This window comes from Protopterus annectens, chromosome 15.part0, assembly GCF_019279795.1.
Source record: "Protopterus annectens isolate FY-2018-M chromosome 15.part0, PAN1.0, whole genome shotgun sequence".
Taxonomy (NCBI): Eukaryota; Metazoa; Chordata; order Ceratodontiformes; family Protopteridae; genus Protopterus; species Protopterus annectens.
The window spans coordinates 107563178-107585904 of NC_056749.1; the positions used below are offsets into that span (position 1 = coordinate 107563178).

At 40.9% G+C, this 22727-nt stretch overlaps 1 protein-coding gene across 1 annotated transcript in view; it reads right to left on the bottom strand.

Moving 5' to 3' along the window:
- The window catches only part of LOC122789959 (ras-related GTP-binding protein A), a 244817-nt gene that overhangs the window by 16877 nt on the left and 205213 nt on the right, over positions 1 to 22727 (bottom strand). Inside the window, exon 8 of the mRNA XM_044057458.1 lies at positions 6337 to 6452. Within this exon, the coding sequence (XP_043913393.1) occupies positions 6337 to 6452 (116 nt within the window). The remainder of the gene's footprint in view (positions 1 to 6336; positions 6453 to 22727) is intronic.

A 22727-nucleotide genomic window follows, 5' to 3' on the forward strand; every position in this document is an offset into this window, starting at 1 on the left:
TAAACTAAGCTAAACATTCAATAACAATAGTCCTGTAAAATTTGACATTCTGTTAAAACACTTATGTAATAAATACAGTCAATTAGAGCTTTGCAGCTGTCAACTTTAAAACACTATTAATACTGATAAACTCATTAAGACCAAGATCTGTTTTTGCATTTAACTTGATTTGCCAGAATAGGTCTTTATATTCTAATCTGGCTTCCCAGTTGCCTCCCCTAAGATCCTCTGTTACCTGTTCCAAGACATAAAACTGATATTGACAGTTTGGACAACTTCTATGATGTTTATATAATGCAATAGTTTCCTTGTGGTGTAAAATCTCAAACATGTTCATACACACTCTCAGTCTCCTTTCAGTTTTTCCTACATAAAAATTAGTACATTCTTCACAAAATGCAAGGTAAACTACCCCTTTCGAATTGCAATTAAAATGTCCTACAGTTTTTAACTGAACCTTTCTAGCCTCGAGAAATACAGTTCCTTTCTCTGCCATATATAAACATTGACTGCAGAACCCACATCTGAACGTGCCTGACTCTTTTCTTGTAAGTCCTAATTTATTTACTTCCACTCTTTCCAACATTTCTTTTAAATTCCTGTCCCTTTTCTTAATAAACTGTGGGTATTCAGAATAAATTGGTTAATTTCTGTATCCAATTTTAACAATTCCCAGTACTTTTTAAAGATATTCTCTGTCTGTGAAGAAACTGGAGAATAAGTATGTACTAGGTCTAAATTATATCCTTCATTGCTGTCGCCTTTATTTTGTGTCACAGAATGTACCCCTAAACCCAATAAAGGTCTATATTTGTGATCCCTCTGTTTTCTTACTTCTTCAATCAAATTATTAACTAAATTCAACAGATAATTCCATTGTAAAAAAAAGCCCTTTGATAAATTCTATCTCCTCACTGAAAGAGTTTATTTCACTGGACATTCTGAAAGCTCTAACCAACTGTCCTTTCACAATTCCCTTTTTCTGTGAATGTGGGTGTTCACTGTCAAAATGTAGATACGACTGAGAAAAGGTACTTTTTCTGAATATTTTAGACTGAAAACAACCCTTTGTTCTATCCTTCCATATTGTTACATCCAAGTAATTGATGTTCTCTTTGGAAAAAAGTGTAAGTGAATTTTAAAAAATCTGACGTACTGTTTATGTAAGTCAAAAATTCAATAATTTTTCATCAGAACCTTTCCAGAACACACAAATATAGTCCAGAAATCTAGTATACAATGAAACATATATGTTCCATTTAGTATCTAAAATAACTTTTTTCTCCCAATAGTACATAATGAGATTTGCATAAATGGGGGCACAAGAAGCCCCCATTGCTTCTCCTTGTTCTCGTTTATAAAACTCACTGTTAAAAAACATGAAATTGTTTTTTAATACAGTTTCCATGAATTCAACCAACACATTTTTTTGGTTCCTATTTAGGTAATCAACTTACTTCTTGGAACCAGTCTATACCCTTGTCATACGGTATACTGGGAAACAATTCTGCAACATCTACAGTTACTAAAAATGTATTTTCTTGGTATCTATTTTGTGAAATAGAACCAAGGAATTCCTAAGAATCATTAGAAATGTGAGTGAATTCACAAATTTCTTTAAATGGTGGTCAATATTAACTGCCAATGGTTCTATTTTAGAACCAGCTCCTGGTACTATGGGCCTAAATACTAAATTTTCTATCCCTTTATATATCTTTGGTATTCCAAACAAAAGGGGGATGTGTCGTCTAGGTACTGTGAAAGTCAAACAACTTCTTATCAATAGTTCCTTGTAACAAATGATCTCTAATATAGTAATCAGTCTAAGAAAATGCTATTCCTACCTCATTCCTAGACATAATATTATATTTTTCTCTCACATTTAAGATTTCAAAATGTGTGTTTTCATAGTCTATCAACCCCACACACACACACCTTTGTCTGGTTTCATAACCCTACATTTTTCTCTCTTAATGTTTGAATTATGCCCCTTTCATCGTCTATCAGGTTATTCATGAAAACTTCTCTAAAGTTCATTTTCCTTGTATCTTTCAACTAATTCATCAAACATTTTCAAAAGTGGATTAAGGGTGGGTTAAATGTATTTTTCCTCATTAACTTCTGAAAATTAGGTCTTTCCCCTCTAAAAAACATATTCAAATTAAATTTCCTGACAAACAATTTGACATCAATTAAAGTACTGACCAAACTCTGTGGTCTCACTGGTACAAATTGAAAGCCTTTAGTGAACAGTTGGAAAAACTGATTAATTTCTAAATCTGTGTAATTGTATATATAAAAACTACTCAATTTATTGCAAATACCTCCATGTGTAACTATAAGATTGCTTCCTTCATCGATTCTCAAACTTGTCAATTCCAATAATTCTCCCTCTGGAAGCTTGTTTGTTGTACGTGTTCCCCTTACCCAACCTCTTCCCCTTCCTCCCCTACCTCTCTGTGTAAAATATCCCTGATTGTTGTCTCTGTGCTATTCTCTCGCTTCCCCTCAAGGGAAGGGGTCCTAAAGGGGAAGTTGGGGCTTCATGAGTTTCACCACAGAAATTATTGTTCATAATATTTGTACCTAAATCATCCATATTCTGTTTATGTACATATTTGGGATGTGGATATGCCCTACCTTCCCTGTATTCTACCAAGTCTCTCTGCATTATTTTATGTATTGTTACAATACACATATACATCCTTAAAAATTCTAGTATAGTTAAATTTTTCAACTTCAAACAGTAAATCTACAACAATTCTATTATGTAATACATTTACTTCTTTCAGCACAGTGTCCCTTTTCCTTTCATAATCTCGTGCCATCAACTTAAGCATTTCTATGCCGAAATTGTGGAGTTCACAAAGTTCCTTGTGCAACAAACTATTCGGTTCCACATTATTGGTACGTTTTGTAACCCGGAGACCTTTAGGAATCATTTTAGCAGCTATACACTCCTTTAAATAATCTACTTCAATTTGAATGTTCCGAAATGAAAATAGACACATCTTGAATTTAACATGTCCGCAAATGTCTCATTATTATCTGCAGCCATTTCACTAAAATTTAATTTCTTACTAGTCCACATTTCAAAATTGAAATTCGTATTGTCCAGGCTGAGGTTTCTATTTACTCCATTAATATTGTTTAAAGAATTCATGGACCCTATATTCCATGCCTCTGCCATTGTCACTGCAAGTCCTGCCCTTTTTCATCCCTCCAAAGAGTTTGTCCTTTGCATGACCGCTGACTGGCTATTCACCAACTGGAAAAACTGTTGCCGGTTGCCCGGCAAGCCTGATGAATACAGGCTTAACAAAGCTGACTGATTAGCTGAAATTTCGACCAGCACATCCACAATAACATAGAAAAGATACATCAGAAGCTAGGAACTCTCTATAGGCATAAACACTTCCTCAGCCCTACTACCAAAACAAACCTTGGCCACTACCTTTCTACTACCTTCCTTACTATATGACGCCCCCTCCTTACCAACATTAGCACAGCACTAAAAAATAAAATGGAAACCTGTTATAACAAAATAGCAAAGTTTGCAACTAATGCCAGCTACTCTTCCCATCACTGCTCCTCACTGCACACACTCAAATGGCTTGAGCTACCTCAATACCTCACTCACCAGCAACTCTCAGTAGCCCATAAAATTATCTATAAACCCCTTGACTGTCCTGCCCTTACCTCCACCTTAACTCAATACCACCCAAACAGACCACTCAGATCACAAAATGAAACCTTGCTACTCGTCCAAAAACCTGCACTCCCTGTCGGACAAGCACTCTATTCTTTCTGTATTGCCAAACTCTGGAACTCACTCCCTACATCACAGTAACGCCAGGTCCTTCAATGATGGCCTCCATTCACATCTAGTTACCCAGTGGCAATGCTCCTGCTCAACACCTCACACTACCTGACCCTTTCCAAACTGCTCTATTAGCAAAACTGTAACCATACTTTATACAACTGTTTATCCACTGCTATGACTGCCAGACTGTTATGATACTCAAAATACAACTATCCATAGCCTGTCATGACTACTATAACTTCAAAAATACACAATGCCTGCATTTTTCTTAACTTGCTTTATAACCTCAATCTATTACCTAACTATGTCTGAACATGTTGCAAAGAACAATATGTTCTGTTTCTATGTTGTTAAAAAAGAGTTTGATTATTTGTTAATAAATGCCTATTTGGAGCTTTTCTCCCCAGGCCTCCACTGAAAATGGGCTCACTCCGGCCCAGTGGACATTCCTGGTAAACAAATGTAAAATAAATAAATAAATAAAAAATTTGTGTTAACATGTCCCATATTTTACTGAACTCACTTCTAGTGACTGGAACATCGTCATTGTATGATCTTGCTTCTCGACTCGTACCCTTCAAAGAATGATTAACTTTGTCGCTCTCCGACATGGTGCCCCTTCCGAAACTTCACCAACAAGACCAGAAGATGACGTGCAACCACAATATGAAGGACACCAGCAGAAAAAGCACCAAAAATGTATTCAGTTGTCTCACAAACTCAATTAAAATCAATAGGTTTAGCGCTTTTACCCAGAGCACTCCAAGGCTTCTTCATTAAAAAGTACTGGGGATTATTAAAACTAGATACAGAAATTAGCAAATTTATTCCTGAATACCCACCGTTTATTAAGAAAAGGGACAGGAATTTAAAAGAAATATTGGAAAGAGTGGAATAAATTAGGACTTACAAGAGTCAGGCACATTCAGATGTGGGTTCTGCAGTCAATGTAAATACATGGCAGAGAAATTAACTGAATTTCTCGAGGCTAGAAAGGTTCAGTTAAAAACTGTAGGACACTTTAATTGCAATTCTAAAGGGGTAGTTTACCTTGCGTTTTGTGAAGAATGTACAAGTATTTATGTAGGAAAAACTAAAAGGACTCTGAGAAAAAGAGTGTATGAACATGTTTAGGAGATTTTACACCACAAGGAAACTAATGCATTATATAAACATCATAGAAGTTGTCCAAACTGTAAATATAAGTTTTATGTCTTGGAACAGGTAACACAGGATCTTAGGGAAGGCAACTGGGAAGCCAGATTAGAATATTAAGAACTATTCTGGCAAATGCAACAACAAATCCTGGTCTTAATGAGTATATCAGTATTAATAGTGTTTTAAAGTTGACAGCTGCAAAGCTCTAAATGACAGTATTTATTACATAAGTGTTTTAACAGAATGTCATGTTTTATAGGACTTTTTTTATTGAATGTTTACCTGAGTTTATTTCATTTTTACAAAATGTTTAGTTTACAAAGGGTTAAATGTTTTTGGGGAAATGTTAATCTGTTGGGATTGGCTGGAGCAGTGTATAAAAATGTTAACAACACGTTAAAATTATTCTGAAGAAGCCTGGGGGCCTTCTGGGTGAAATAGCTAAACCTACTGATTTTTATTGGGTTTGTGAGAAAACTGAAAAATTTTTTTGTGCTTTTTCTGCTTGTGTCCTTCATATTGTGGTTGCACATTCTTCTAGTCTTGTTGGTGAACATTATCTAACAGATAGACATTTAGATTTCTACATTAGTTTATTCAAGGAAAGAAATGTGAAAGTTTGCAGCTTGATGAAGGTTAAACCCAAAACATGCCTTAACAGTCTCAAACTCTGTACAGAAATAAAACAATTATTGGCAACAGACAGCCTACAGCTGTACAAAACTGGGAACAAAAAAAAAATCATTTTGATTTAACGGGGACAGTCATACCACCGCCAGAAAAATGTATGACCCAAACGAGGGAAGTCTAAAAAAAAAATCACTCAATTGCAAAACAAAAGCTTAACAAAATCTTCATCTTTTGAATTCTTAGCACAGTACAGCTATTTATACAAGTATCCAAATGCAATGACTTTAGTGTCTAACAGCTGACATGAATTCACTATTTTTGTTAAATTTGAAAAAAAAAAAGTGGTGATCATTTAACAGTGATCTTTGTGAACAGTGTCTAATGAAGTACTATGCACGTGCCAAAAGGCACCGATCGACTCATCTGGGGTTTAAAGGAACACTTCAAAGCCATTCCCAAGTCCAGCAACAAAACAAGATATGAATTATGCATGGCCTCCTACCTGATAATAAAGCATGTTAGCCTGCACTATCTCTGACCTGGGATTTAAGTAAAAAAACATTCCTTAAAGGATCAGCTATTAAGATTCTTGCCTCCCCTTTTACTCAAAATGCAATACAAGCTAAACTGCTTCACCTGTAGTGTCTGACCTGGAACAAGTGAAATGTAGGACAACCCAGAAAATACCAAGTAAAACTACAAAAGAAACAAACACTCTTACGTACGTATTGAAGGGTCGGACATCACAACCATAACATAGGTGTTTGAAGTGAAAACATCAATAAAAGCAGCAAAGTTTGAGTTCCTCACTTCCATACTCTGGAATGAAGCAGCCAGCTTGCTACACAGAAACAAAAAAGCAAAAACATCAACATGTTGTCTTATAAGTAATCATATTTACAACAAACAAAATCAGCAATACTAGACTGTACATAAAACACTTACCTGCCAATCAGTTTACCAAGATTCTAGACTTTTCCTCAACCAAAAAACTAGTTCAATCCCATTCATGAAGTGCAGCTGTTGTGAGGCTACACACCATAACCATGAAGGATCACTGCTGTACAGCGTTCATACAAACTGTAATGGCATTAGCCAATGGGAGTCGGTGGAACATTAGGGCCCATGCTATAACAGTATGCAGGAAGTCAAGCAGCAACAAACCACAACCTGTACTATCTTTTGATGTTTTTTTGAACACCAGAAGACGTTACCAACAAATGCTTCTCCTTTTAGACTATGACCCTTCAGAGTGCAAAGCCCCCCACCAAAAAAAAACACAAACAAATGCATGCACAGCGGGAAATAAAGCCCGACATATCTGTTCACAATGCACGTGTGTACAAACACACACACACACACACACACACACACACACACACACACACACACACACACATATATTCATCTACTTTAAAAGGTCAAACCTCATATAATCGAAATCCATTTTTGCGAGACAAAAGTTGCGAAAGCTTAAATACCCAAACACTGAATTTCTCCAAGTAAACGCTTGCCCAATATATCCTTTTCTCCACTGTAGTGCGATCCCGGAATTGGTATAAAAAGATAGGGGTGTGTGGGGGGCACAACCCCCAGCCTAGGTGCATTTTACTTTACGTCTGTGTGGGTTTTAACTTTGGGTGCACACACACGTACATATTTTATATAAACAAGAAGCACAAATTTAATACTTAGCATGTACCAGATAACAGAAAACCAAGCTACTCTTATGACTGTTCTATTCAAACATCTACAGTTACAGTAAATACCCATATATAACCAAAGTCATACCATTCATATTCTGAATGTACTGCATTAATATCACCAAGCTGTGTGGATCGTGACTCCTTGAAAACTGGCAGAAAGATGAAGTATGCCCTGCAATACTGCAACAGGAAAAGCAGTCCTTCTGCAATGGGCGTCTAGCTCATAATGCCAGCAATGTGTGTGAATGAAAGTGACAGCTTCACAAGCACTCTGGGAAGACACATTCTTGAAGGTCCCATGATAGCAGCAGCTATGGTGGAATGTGCCTTGACTTGTTCAATAAAGGGTCTCGTCATACTTGTTATAACAGCCCAAACATCTGACGGCAGTCTGCATAGGTACAGGTCAGCCCTGACTGCACAGAACAAGGACATGAATACATTCTCTGTGCGAGTTTAATTTTTTGTCCTGTTAGAAAAATATCTTGGCTGACCATGTGTAAGATATGGCTTGTAACATTCTCTTCTTTAGATCATCAGGTCAGGGATAGAAAATTGGTAAATGAACAAAACAGAGTCAGACAGCTTTGAGACCAATTAATTTTTGAAAGATGACCAATACCTTAAGCTGTAGAAACTGGTACAGGGTCACTGAATATCAGCGCCTGAAATTCAGAAATCCTCCTGGCAGAGGTAACAGCTACAAGGAAAAGGGACTTCCAAGGCTAAATATTTCACTGCAGCATACTGGCAGATTCAAAGGTGCCATAGTCAAGTCCACTATGAAAAGTGGAAGTCCGAAGCCAAATAGGTGAATGGTTCCCCTTCAAAAATAATCTGCTTTATAGCTTATAGTGATTCAAATGGAATGCAGATAATTAAGGTTCATTTGTCAGCCATTTCTAAAGAGCATGAAAGGGTTTGTCTAAACAATTCAGAGAACATCTAAAGAATGGCACACAAAGTGGGAACTGTTGTCATTCTCACACAAAAATGACAGCCTAGTCGATTTGCCTAAGTAAGGTCTTTTAGCATTAGAACCTTGTTGCTGCTTTTCAGACTTGCAAGCGACTTGTAGAGAATAAATGATTGTGTGGAGCCAGCCTGATAACTTCCAGACTGTGAACTTAAGGGCTCTTGAGAGTGGGCTACAGCAATGTCTTGAAACTGCTAGACCCCATGTTACTGTGAACAATCTGCAGAGATGCTACAAGTTGGCTCACTCCGCCTCCTCCAAGACAACCTGGGGCCTCCTCCAAGAGTGGTGAAGTGTGGTGTCACTCCTGAGCGTTCGTGACCTCAGGAGAGAGTAAAAAGACAGCACAACTTAAATCGATGGAGCACTTATTCCTTTACTCCCAGGATGAGTGGCTTTGGACTTGAAAATGAAGCAATGTGCTTCCCACACATGGCATGGTACATTTTTTTAAATCAGTCGCTAACACAGTTAGGGTAGAAAAAAGATGAAGATCTGATGGCACCTTTTAAACTCTTTGGTCAATGCTATGACTGAAAGAGAGCGAAAACCAATTAAACATCAACAATGGAAAAAAACGTGACATAAGTATTGCAGAACAGTTTACAAGACTATGGAATAAACTTCTCCATTACACTTAGATGATTCATTAAAATTCTCCAAAAATAATCTAGACATGTAGATTACAAGTAGATACATCAGCATGGTATTACATAAATTATGCTCTCAAAGGCCAGTAAGACAATGTTGACAACTGATCTATAGATGGGTAAACATCTGTTGAAAACAGGGTAGACATGTTCCACGGGTTGCATATCATGATCCCAAAAGTCATGAAATATCACTAGACTTTTCTTATGTGCAACCTCATACTGAAGGCAGACAGACGCACAATTCAGCAACCTGAGTAAGGATAATGCTTGAAAGTGTGTCCTGTTAGAGATGTTCTTTATTAGCGCTATCTTGTACTTGGCAACAACAATTTGGAGTTCACCATGGGCAGTATGGCCCAAGGTGAACTTATGTACACTCAATGAGGTTTCCTAGACTCTGAAAGCTCTGTACTGTTTAATATTGGGTGTAAGCACCGAATCCATACATCTGGTGAAATATTTAGCCACAGCAGAGAAACTAAAAGGCAAAGAAGTGAAAAGGACCTTTCATTGGTCTCTATGAATAAGAATGTACAAGTAGGTGACCTTCCACTGGTCTCTGTGAATAAGGATGTATAAGTAGGTGACCTTCCATTGGTCTCTCTCAATAAGAATGTGTAAGTAGGTGACCTTTCATTGGTCTCTGTGAATAAGGACGTATAAGTAGGTGACCTTCATGTCTAAAGCGTGAAGCAAAGCATCCTTCAGAGTAAATATGGCCTGCAGATCAGGTATCCTGAACTTCTTACTGCCTTGTATTAGCTTAAACCAGACAAGCTGAAGATGATTAATTGCCGATACATCTTTTTCTGAGAACAAGAAAAGATGTTTTTAGTGTTTGTTCATGGTCTGTCTTCAAGAAAAATGGTCAAGTCTTGGAAAGTTACCATCTGGAGAACAAACTAGATGCTTGAACGGCTGCAATCAGTTTCCCTTCTCTTCCAGCATTTGGGAGATCTCCTAAGAAAAGGTACAGACCAAATTCTTCTCTATGGGAGCATTTTGCAGTTAATCCTTTACATCACAAGAGAAGGGCTGGATTTAGAACAAACCACAGCTCTTTAAAACAGAACTTGTAGCAAAGGCCTGGAATTATATCCACAATGTCAATATTACAGTTTTATTGTGGTTCTTCAAACTTTTCTTCAAAATGAGACACTTCATTTACCACATTTGTTCATCTGCAGGTCCCTTAGCAGTATCTTCAGTGTCCCCAGGGATATCTCAAGATATTACATCATGTTACATAGTACCACAGTTAACAGTATTGTACCACAGTTAACATGAACAGCACAGACAATACTTGGGAGTACTTGATGTCTCAGATCAACAGACAGACTATTACAGCAAATCACCCTGGGATACAAAGACTGCTTTTAAAGCCTGTCCGAAGACTGATGGGTGCATAGCTCACTCTGTTTTCATCATAAATGAACTGTAGCAATGATCCTTATGATGGACATCTAATGATCTAAAATATTAAGACAGCCTCCCAGGCCTATACCACTGCTGATAAATAAAAAGCAACAAAGAAAATCTTATTCCGCACAAAGCTAGCGGTTGTGTATGAAAAATCCCACTCAGCACAAAGTTGATAACGTACTGAAAATAACTGCAACATTCTACAACACAAGTTAATACTTAAACTTAATGACGAAAGATGATTGACATGTTTGCAAGAAGGATAGCAGACAAATGACATCCACTTTCTCCAGCTCCACTCCTTGCCCAATCTACTTTATTATGGAAACAAATTCGACTTTGCAGCTGAATGTCTTTTTTTATCCCTTACTGCTGGGAATGCAACCAAAGTGCTCTGAAGTGAAGTTTACATAAAAAGTAATACAGAGCAGTTATCTACACAAGTGCATCAACTATGACGTCAGAGAAGGGGAGGAGCAATGCTTTTTAAATGCGGTGAGGAAGTGGACATGGGCAGAACCTGCAGCGATTACCATGGAAGTTGGTAAAGAGTAAGAAGGAAGGAAGGTTTGTGGAGTGATACAGTATAGTGAGCCTACAAACAGGGAAGGAAGACAAAGGCTGCACAGTCAGGTGATCTGAACCTTCCTGGAACACACTTCCATGGCAGACAGTGAGCAGAGGCAGTCTAGATTCTTGGGGTATCAAAGGTGTTAAACCAGTTAATATGCAACAATACCAGGAAGAATACAGTTCTGAATGTCGTAACCAAAGAGAAGGAGTCAGGGATGCCTAGACAAAGGTACCATTAGCTAACAATGATCATGCCGCTATGTGGTTAGGAGTAGGGGGGATGAGTGATCACACAATGACAAAGATAATGGTGGGACATTTTTAGGCAGTGGACTATGAAGAGCTGGGGAAGAGGGTCAAAGTTGGATCAGGCAACTGAGGACAAACTAATGGTGTAAACAAGTTGTGGTAAAGTGTAGATATGCATTACTTAACGCTAAGGACAAGGGTTAGAGAAAAGTCAAAGACAAGAAGGCAAGTGTGGCTATACAGGACTATAAAGCTAGCAATTAAGGCGAAAGACAAGGCATGTAAGCGGTGGATGGGAAGGACAGGAAAGATGGGACAGTGCAAGGAAACAGTTCAAGGAAGCAAGACGACGGGAGCTGTAAGATGTTGAAAGGGGAAACAGGCTAATTTATACAGCAGGAAAACAGACCGACTGTTAGGTGAAATAAAGATGGGGGGTTGGATTATAGCAGGCAGTTTAAAAACACAGTGAATACATGGTTTCAGTTTTTAAACATGTTGGGAAGGAGGCAAGGCAGAGTAAGGACAGCACTGGACAGGCATGGGGGGCAGAGTGATAGGGAGGTTGAAAGGAAAGTACAATTGTACTAATGTAGTAGGCCATCTTTACATGTTTGAACATGATCATTGCTACAGTTATAATCTATCGGATCTGTACCACAGTCTCAAGTCCAGCCAGATTCTCAGGACTAAGCCTCACTCAGTCGGGACAGATGCTGCCTCTTTTGGATGGCACAGCATCCTGTTAAAAAGGTGGTATTTGCCAGCAGCATATTCAGTTATTTTTTGTCCCATTCAGGGAAAGAAAAGATGTGCCTGAAAGGGATCTCTCTCCTGCAATCCTGATTCCTTCAAATAAGAATCGTAGACGTCTTGACCAGGTTAGAGGTAGGCAGGTCTTAAAAAGGAGAAGAGGTAGGAATGGAGGGGGAAAGGCTCCTATAGTTACCTCCACTCCAGCATGAAACTAGAGAGAAGGCAGGACAAGATACACTTGAACATATAGTATTATGGCAAGCTACCTGCACAACTGCAGTACATTCATTTGTTTCACTGCTGCAGTCATAATATGTACGAGTAGATTCTCAAAGCTGTTAACTAACTTCCTATTATTTAAGGAGATCAATGACAGGAAAGTTGAAGAATGCTTTGAAGGAAAACCCAAGCCCTGAATACCACATTTTAGTATATAGGGGGCTTTGGGAATGTGTGAACTAACCTAGACGGCTGCTTCTAATACGTCCTACATACTATTATCTTCCTCAAAAAGCTCGTAAGAGTTGCAGCCCCACAAAGAAAAGTGCCCTCTGAATAGGCCACATAGAGCCTTCCCATCAAGGATCTGTAAAGGAGCTGAAAGGTCTGGTCCAAAAAAACTTCTACCAAAACCTTTTGCTTGAAGGGTGGGGTCAATCCATAAGGGTACTCTGTCCTTGTGAAATCACAAAAATGGTTCCTTCCACATAAGTGCCTATAGATTTAAGACTCATCTGGCTGAAGTAATAGAGGGGCAGGTATACAAGCAAAACATTCTGACAAATAGAGAAGTATATGCCAACTTTGAAGAACACAGCAGATCATCAATGCAGAACCTCTGCTAGTTTTGGATTTTGGTTCCTTATTTGCGATTAAGGTGAAAACCTTTTCCATCTAGTCAAGTAGGACATCTTAGTACTAAGCCTCTTAGTTTCCCTCATGATTCTAAGCCTGTTCACAGAGTAACAAAACCCAAAGTGTAGCAGGGGTAACAAAACCCAAAGTGTAGCAGGGGTAACAAAACCCAAAATGTAGCAGGGGTAACAAAACCCAAAGTGTAGCAGGGGTAACAAAACCCAAAGTGTAGCAGGGTCAGATTCCCCAAGATGCTACCTTAAACACAGTCAAATTTGGGTATAAGATGAACCCTCTGGAGTCATAGACGGCCTTAAGCATAGGCCAACTAGGCGACCGCCTAGGGTGCCACTGTAGCAGGAGTGCTTTTCCAGTATTTATTTGGTGTAGGTAGACCGGGACGGGGGCACTGGGTGGTGTGGTGGGGGTGCCATGGAGCCCTTTTGCCTAGGGCACCAGTTGACCTAAGGCCGCTCCTGTCTGGAGTGTATCAACAGGTGCACCTTCTCTGGAAGTGCAACTGGCTTCTATCTCACAATCTCTACAGACGTTACTGAGCTAGAGCAAAACCTTTTACGACTTCTTCATTAATACACTATTGTAGGGACCAAAAGTATACAAGGGAAGACGTGAAGAAATAGACCTATCCATCTGCCTACCTTAAGAGAAAAAGCATTCATTGCACAAGTCTCTTTCTACAGAGCTTTGTAGCATGGCTCCCTTAGCTGTCTGTTGACAGGACAAGGAAAGTACAGTTGTGTACTCTTACCATAAATGTAGATGTTGAGTATATTCACTGTTGCAGTCATCACACATGTGTTATCTGCCTGTGATGTGGGTAGCCCTCAGTCGGCCCGAATACCAGAGTCTTAGTATTTCTGCGTCGGATGCTGTCGCTTCTTCCATGACGTCAGGTCATCAGGGGTATAAAAACAGGTAGTCAACACCATTACATCAGTTTTTCTTGCCCCAAATGTCAGGAGCCCCCAGTTAGGGAGCTAGTATATAGTGTGGAAACCACCACCAGTAAAAAGTAAATACCAATACCAGTAGGAATAGCCATAGAGAGGAGAGATAAAGAAATAGAGAAAACCAGGGGGCTGGAGGGAAGGTAACCAGGACTGCAACAGTGAATACACTCGAACATCTACATTTATGGTAAGTGCACACAACTGTACTATGTTCTTCGTGTTTCACTGTTGTAGTCATCACACTTGGATTGATTCCCAAAGCTGAGGAAGGGTGGAGGCAGTCAAGAAGAGTTAGGGCTGGCCAGTAGGCCTTGCAAGACTGTGGTTGCAAATCCTGCCCTGGACTCGGAAAAGATAAGTAAATGGCAATGCTTGGTGAAGATGTGTACAGACCTCGAGGTTGCAGCTTCCAGAATGTCCCTGGTAGGGACTCCCCAGACAAATGCTGTAGAGGTAGAAGTAGCCCTAGTGGAATGTGTTCTGACCCCCTGAGGGGTTGGTTTTCTATTGTGCTTGTAGCAGAAATGGATGTAGTGTGCTATCCATTTGGAAATGGTTTGTTTAGAAATGGCCTTGCCCTCTGCCCCTGTTGCAAAGCTGACTAGCAGCTGGTCAGATTCTCTGAAAGGCTTAGTCCTATCAAGGTAGAACCTCAGCTGCACATCCAAAGAGTGCAGGATCCTTTCCCCTTTATTCTGAGGGTTAGGGAAGAATGCTGGCAAATGGATGGATTGGTTTAGGGCCACACTGGACACCACCTTGGGCATAAAGGATGGGTTAATCCTGAGGGAAACCCTGTCAGCATGGAAGATAATAAAAGGTTCCACAGCCATCAGTGCCTGTAGCTCAAACACTGCTCAAACACTCTTCTAGCTGAAGTGATGGCTAGAAGCAAGGTTGTTTTCCAAGAGAGGTATTTTAACTCTGCTGAAGCAGCAGGTTCAAAAGGGGGAAGCGTGAGTTTTTCCAGTACAACGTTAAGGTCCCACGCAGGGGTGGATGCTCTCCTTGGGGGGCCTTAAGTTATTAGCCCCCTCTCAGGAACTGTTTGACGAGAGGGTGAGAAAATAAAGGTAGCTCAGTGTTGTAATGAGCCGAAATGGCAGAGGCATGAATCTTAATGGAGAAGGATAGGCCTCTGTGGTGCAGCTCTCCTAGGTAATCCAGGATTAGAGGCAAGGAGGGCACTGCTGTGTCATTTCCTTTAGAGTGAATCCAAAACAATATCTTTTCCACTTTTCCACATAGGATTTCCTAGTACTAGGCCTTCTGGCTTCAAGAATGGCATCCAGCACCTGTTTACTCAGGGTTGCTGGTGGAGTATTCAAGGAATAAGCCAGGCTGCAAGATTTAGGGTTTGCAATTGTGGATGCAAAATCTGTCCCTCCTTCTGTGACAGCAGGGTAGGGGTCTGATGTAGGTGCCAGGGTGGCAACATTGTCAGGCTGCGCAGGAGTGGGTACCAGTGCTGGCGTGGCCAGTCCGGGGCAATCAGAATTGTCCTTAGCCTGTCTTCTTTTATCTCGAGTAGTACTCCTGAGAGAAGGGGCAGAGGGGTAAAAGCATAGCTTGAGAGATTTTCCCATGGAAAGGATAGGGCATTCACCCTCCAGGCCCTGCTGTGAGGGTTCCTGGTGCAGAATTTCCTTAACTGGGGGTTGTGAGGGGAGGCAAAGAGATGCACCTTTGGGGTCCCCCACCTCTGGATCAGAAGGTTGAAGGTGTTGGGCTCCAATTTCTACTCGTGTGGGTCTAGGATATTTCTGCTTAAGTCATCTGCCAGTGAACTGTTTGCCTGGTAGGAACTGAGCTTGTAGATGCACTTGGTTGCTCAAGGCTGTGTTCCACAGTGCCATGGCTAACCTGCAGAGTGGATAAGAGTGGATAAGAATGCCCCCCCCCCCCGCTTGTTTATGTACTACATAACTGTGGTGTTGTCTGTTTTATAAGCAGTTGTCCTGGAAGGATTAGGGGTTTGAAGGTTGTCAGAGCATTCTGTACAGCTAGCATCTCTTTTTGATTGATGTGCAGGAAAATCTGCCCTGGGCTCCAGTGGCCCTGAATGCATTTGCCTGCCATGTGAGCCCCCCATGCATAGTCTCATTTGTCTGCTGTCATGGTTTGGGTGGCAAGGGGTTGAGTAAAAAGCAGTCCCTTGTTGTGGTTGCATGCTTCTGCCTACCAAAGGAACTCCGCCCTTAAACAAGGTATGATAGGAATGACTGTTTCCAGGTCCTGAGAATGTTGGCACCAAAGACTTTTTTTTTTTTTTTTTTTTTAAGTACCACTGACGTTTCCTCATATGCAGTCTTGCATATGGAATTAACAGAATACATGAGTCCATGAACCCTAGGGCTTGCAGTATTTTCCTTGCAGACAGCTGGGTTCTGGTGGCCATTTGTTTGAAGTAATTTGTCAGATAGACCTGTTTTTCCGAAGTGAGAAATGCCATATGGGAAGTTGTGTCCAAGCTTGCTCCCAGGAATACAATCTTTTGACTGGGCACCAGTTGTGATTTATTTTCATTGATAGTGTATCCCAATGAAGTGAGAAGGCTTTTTACAAATGCCAGAAGCTGAAACAGCAATTCCTGACTGTCCGCCTGAATCAGGCAGTCGTCCAATTACAGGGAAATTTGGATATTTCTCTGCCTGCAGTATGCAATGGCTGGAGCCAGGCACTTTGTGAATACTCTGGGCGCGGTAGATAAGCCAAAAGGAAGTGCAGAGAACTGACAGTGCATGCAGCCTGCTCTGAAGCATAGGCATTTTCTGCACGACTCCCTTATGGGGATGCGCAGATAAACTTTTAAGTTTAGAGTGACAAACCATGCATCCTTGGCTAGCATAGGGAGAAGCTGTTGCAGGGTAAGCATCTTGAATTTTGGGACCACCAGAAAGGTGTTGAGAATAGAGAAGAGCCATGATTGGGCGCCAAGAGCCCTCTTTTCTGGGCACCACGACATATCTGGAGTAGAATCCCTGACCCCTTTGTTCTACTGGAACCGGCTGAATAGCTCTGATATTGAGCAGGGAAAATACTTACTTTTGAGCCTCTGCCCACTGGTTTGGAGGAAGGTCTGGAAACCCACTTGGGTTGGCAGTGAATGGAAGTAGAATTTGTACCCCTGGGACACAATGTTTAGGACCCATCGGTCCTGAGTAATGGACATCCAGTTTTTTGCATGAAGGGCAAGTTTTCCTCCTAGTGGCACAATTAATTGGGCATGGCTGGGTAGGATAAATGAAAAGTCATTGAAAACTTTTTCCATAAGGGGGTGGCTTACCACTCCCTGTTTTTGAGGAGGGGGCACTCCATTTTGTAGATCTCTACATACCCTGAGACTATAGTTTGGGTGGCCTGTTTCCCATAGGTTTGGTCTGGGAAGGCCTGGAAGAGGCTGGAAAGGACCAGTTTTTTGAAGACCAATGCCTACTGAATTTAGGTGGCTGCACTTGTAAGAATTCTTTGACAGTTTGCATAGATTTAACTTTTTCTTCCTTCTTTTTAAGAACTTCTGCTTTGGTGCCAAACAAACAGTCCTTATTTAAAGGAGCGTCTAGTAATTTGGATTTGACATGACCTGGCAAGGTTTGTTCCTTCAGCCAAGCATGCCTTCTCAGTACAGACCCAGTGACTGCAGCATTGCAAGAAACTTCTAGAGCATCAAAGCCACACTGCAAAGTATGCTTACTAACTTGGTTTGCAGAATGCATTAGCTCTTGTAAATCTTTATTTTCTGCACAATCTGGATGCAACACCACTTTTTGTTTAATTAGTTCCATAATATAGTATTAGTTGGGTGTTCAGCGTTTTTTACATTCAGTAGTTCCGTAATACGTTGCTGGTATTTCAACATGTGAAACTGGCAATTCAATGCCCTGATGGCAAGAGTTTCAGAGGTATATACCTTCTTACACCATCTGTCTTAAGCTCTGGAATCCCTGTCCGAAGGGGTAGGATTTTTGGCTGTAGTAGCCTTAATACCTTTACGTCCCTGGGAAATGGTCTCTGGATCAGAAGTAGGATTCTTAAATAGAAATGTGTGTGCATCAGGTACTCTGTAGTACCTGTCAGGTTTCCTAGAGGCCAGGGATAATGTAGCTGGAGTAAGACTGGATTCCATAAAAACATCATCTATAACATCCAGGACAGGGGGTATAGCTAGAGGCCTGTGCTGAGGCAACTCTAAAAATTCTCTGAGTCTCTTTTTGGACTGAGGATAGTCTTGGCATTCCCAGCGGAAATGTTCTCAAATTATGCAAGTTTTCACCAAAAGAAAAATCCTCTGGAGGGGAGGCAGAGGGAATGGATTCCTCTGCATCTGAATCCTCATAGGCTGATAAGGGCATGTCCTGATCATCAGAAAGATCAGAGTCATCTGACTCCTGGTCTGTAGAATCATTAGGAAACTCAATTCTTTGTCTTTTAGTAGGGGAAGGCTGGCTTCCCCTGATTAGGGTAATAAGGTCTTCAGTCATTCTAAGCATTTGTTTGTGCGGCATGGGAGCTTGAGCATGCGCTTTGGTCGGTTTTCTAGGCGTAGTGCATACTCTGGACCTAAGAAACTTTGTACTTTGGGCTAAAAACGAAGTTGTTGGTTTGATTCAAACATCGGTAGGTCGGAATACACCCTCAGAAGCCGGTGCCTGCACAGTGTCTCTGGATCCATTCAAGCTAGAGAGATCCGCAGGTTCTAAAGTCGAAGAAGCACCTCGCGGCATACCAGACTCCGAATAGGTCTCAGCAGAGGCCTGCGAATCCATAGAAGCGGGCAGCAGGGGCTGCAAAGGTGCCTAAGTACCGGCGGACTGGCGACTAGCTTAACAGAAGCGTCGTCGGCAGTTTTGGACCTATGCGAACTGTCTCTGTCTTTATCTTAACATTTTTTCTGAAGGTCGGTAGTCGGATGGCTTACCGAAGCCATTTCAGAATACGGACAGCAAGAGTGAAAGAATTTAGCGACAAAGATAGCCCAACTAATGGTTTGGGCGTTAAAGTACAAAACAGACAGCAAGGGACGTCGTGGTCTGGGCCTAAACAGGCAACGCAGTAAAAATGAAAATCTCTGAGGTATTTGCTTTCCACAGGCAAGACAATTGTTAACTTTTTCTGACATCAGTTAGAGAAAGAAAAAAGGATCCCCAATGAGGTAATTAGCTTTAGAAGACTTCAGGATTACAACCTCGAAAATGAAAATTTCAGGTAGCGGCCGACCAGCACTTGCTAACTACTACTGCTTCGGGCTCCTCCTCAGCAAGAAAGACTGATGTAATGGCGTCAGCTGCCTGTTTTTATACCCCTGACGACCTGACATCATGGAAGAAGCGACAGTATCCGACGCAGAAATACTAAGACTCTGGTATTCGGGCCGACTGAGGGCTACATGCAGGCAGATAACCCAAGTGTGATTACTGCAACAGTGAAACACGAAGAACATAGCTGTATTGCATACACTCACCCATGGTTTACTATTGAAACCTTGAAACTGCAGAGGTCGACTGGTCACATGGTTGATCCAAAATTCTGAATCCGCAACAGCAAAAATGCGGCCAGGTCAAAACTGAATTCGACACCCGTAGTTTGATGTAGTCGACATAGCAGGAGGTGACATGCTATGCACCTTAACATACCGTGACATTCCATAGTCAAAAAGTATTTTACTATTTTGCATGGGGGGGGGGGGGCAAGCCCCCGTGTTCTCCCTGCAAATTACATATACCAACTACAGTGAGGAAATGGGCTAATTCCCTGTTCCTCACTGAACAGCGATCTCGGGGCACAATGCCGAACTGAGATACTTGAACTACACTACCCATTCGCTGTAGTGTAGTCGATGTATTTGAGTCTGCATTCTGCCCCTTGGAAAACTGTCTTTCAACTGCATGCTATTCGACAGCAGTGACTTAGGTATTTAATAGTAAACCCCCACATGTGGCTATTAAGTTCAGGAAAGTGTACTTGTGAATTATTCAGAGGATAGCCCTCCCCCACAGTGATCTCCTGCTCAACCTGTATGCCAAAAAGTTCTCCTACGTTAGGGACGTAGGCATCCCACAGAAACATGCTTACCTTCGGAGGAGGCTAAGTCATGTTTCCAGTTTATGTACAGCAGAGCAGAAGTGTTCACTGTGACCAGACCGCAGTCTTCTGGCTTACATATGATCTCGAAGGCCCTTAGAGCCAGAATGACAGCCATCATCCCCTTTAAATATTCTGCATTTTTTTCTGTCTGAGGGGATCCAGAAGACATGCTCTTAGAAACTGGGTGTGCACCCCGAGATGGCTATGTATGAGGCATTGGAAGTTATGATCTGATATGGGGCAGGTAGCCTGAAAGGTATCCCCTCTTTCTTGCTTACCTGTCATCCCCACCGCTCCAACCCTTATGTGATTCAATGCAGGACTGCGATAAGACATTTCAAGGACTAGATGCGTCACACCCAGGTGAATCACTGTAAGTGGTGCCTTGTCAGTGTGAGTCATCAACAGGATGAAGGAAGTCATGAGCCCTTGTGTAATGACGTTTGTTCATAAGACATGACAGAAGGTGGAGAGTCAGTCAACTTTCACCTCAGGCAGAAATGCCCTGGATACTGCTGTATCCAAGAAAGTTGTCAGAAAAGCAACTGATCTGGCTAGTGTCAGGTTTAATTTGGGATGGTTCAAGGACAGTGTCACCTTTTGGAAGCACTCCATCAGGAAGTCCTGTACCTTCAGCTGTGACTGTAGTTGGCTAATGTAGTCATCCATATACAAATGACTGAATGCCATGAATGCACTTCATTCTGGAATAAGCAATTACTGCAGCCAAGCAATTTTGTAATAATTCTAGATGCAGCAGTCAAACCAAAGGGCTAACAGGTAGTGTTCACTAGCCTCCTATAAACCACAGATGAATGTGATCCCTGTGGAAGTGTAAATCGAAGTACACATCCTTGAGGTTTAGTTACTACCTAAGGAATACAGGATGCAAAGTTTGGACTCAAAAGAAACTGGTTTAACTTTGACAAGTCTAGAACAGGTCTCCAGAAAAGATCTAAATAGAAACCCTGAGATATCTGGCCACTGGAGACATTCCTACAGCCATCTGGGTCTAGACTTGTTTGCAAGAAACTGCAATTTGCAGCCCTTGACACAATCTGCACAGCCATTTTTGTAATACAATGGAAGATAGTAAGACATCTCTTTTTTAGGTTTTGATGGGACACAACAGGATGGATTAAAGACCTCCTTTTGTCTTAGTGTTGCTATTTTTCTTCTGGACATCTTTCTTTCCTTAATGTGGTGTTCCTTTACCTAGCTTCTGGTAAAGGACCATTGCTTAGTCAGGTAATTCCTGAAGGACTTTTGAACTGGACTGAAACATGCCTGACTAACTCTATGGTCTTCCCCTTCTTCACATAACTCAAAGCTAGTTAAAGCTGATTTTCCAAAGGGCAAATCCTTATTGGGTGGTGCATTCAGCAGTTGTGCCTTGATATTTTCTGGCAGTGAGCAAGTCTACAACTAAGAATGCCTTTTAATAGATCCTGCAGCTGCATCTAAAAGCATTGTTCCCACATTTCATAGCATGCCTAAACAGATGTAAACAGACTGGAGCTGGCCAATGAATGAAGCCTTCAGAATGTCATCTTTAAGTCTCCCACAACTGTTCACAAGTTGCATGATAATATCAATCTGAAACTTCATATGGGCCTGGCAGTTAAGAGCTCTGAAGGTCAGGGTTGCTACTTTGAAAACTTCCTTCCTAAATGGTTCAACAGTCTCATTTACTAGTCATTGCGATTGCAAAGTTAAAAGAAATTTAAATCCAGATGATTTCCAGAATAATTGACAATTCATGAATACTCAAGTGACACCTAGTGGTCAAAGTTAAAATTGCAAGTTTATTTAATGTGAAAAACTAATTAAATAAAGTAACTGTAAAATAACCATTATAATACTTTATAAATGTACTAATGCAATCTGCAAAAAAGGTAATTATAGACGCAGATACCAGTTCAAGAATCTAAGGAGGGACTGTAAGGTTAGACATTACAGAAATATAGTTTTTCAGCATAAATCCTACATAAAAACATTACTCTCTTTGCATAGGATTGGAAATGCAGCCATACTAAAGCAGGCCTACATCTTCATTTTATACTTAACTTTTCACTCTAGCTGCATTTACTAAGCCGCATGTAAAAGCGAATAAACTTCAGGCAAAAGCACTTATAAGGATGAGATTGCTAACTCAGGGAAACATTACCAAGATGTGCAGAACACTTTGCTGCGTGTCAAACACCTTGCAGAGATAAAAACAGACAGTTCAGTTCACAGACACTCACAGATTAGTCACCTACAATAATATACCCTATTTAGATGTTACAAGGCTTGGAAACCAAGGTTAGAGAGAGTGTAAAACTGAGTAGGAAATTTACAGAGTTTGGTAATAAGATACATACTTTCAAAACAGGAGCTAGAACAGTTCTGAATTCAGAGTTACAAAAGAACAGTTCAGGTCAGTCTTCAGAGCTACAGAAGTCTGAGACACACCCCGAGAACTGTGCGCAATTCTGTAGGTCAAGCAAGGAGGAAGACATCAGAATGCTAGGAGTCCAGAGGCAAAATCTCCAAACTGGCACACAGAATGGATGGGAATGCACAAAACCACATAAAAGAAGACCTACAGCTCTGTCCACTAAATAACAAAAGACGGGTAAACCAGATCATGTCAGGGAGATGTGAAGGGGTCATCCTAAGCAAGCAAAGCAGGAGGAGGAGAAGGGCAAACAGCTGCAAGAATGAAGGCACCAGCTATTGCCTAGATCTGCAAAAATACTTCAAGAAGTCTGTTTTGGACTCAAGGAATGCACTCTCACAATGAGTCATGGAGAGAAAATCTGAGAGATGTTCAAAATGGAGTGGGACATGTGTAAAAAGGTTGGGAGGAAGATAGATACAAAATGCTGA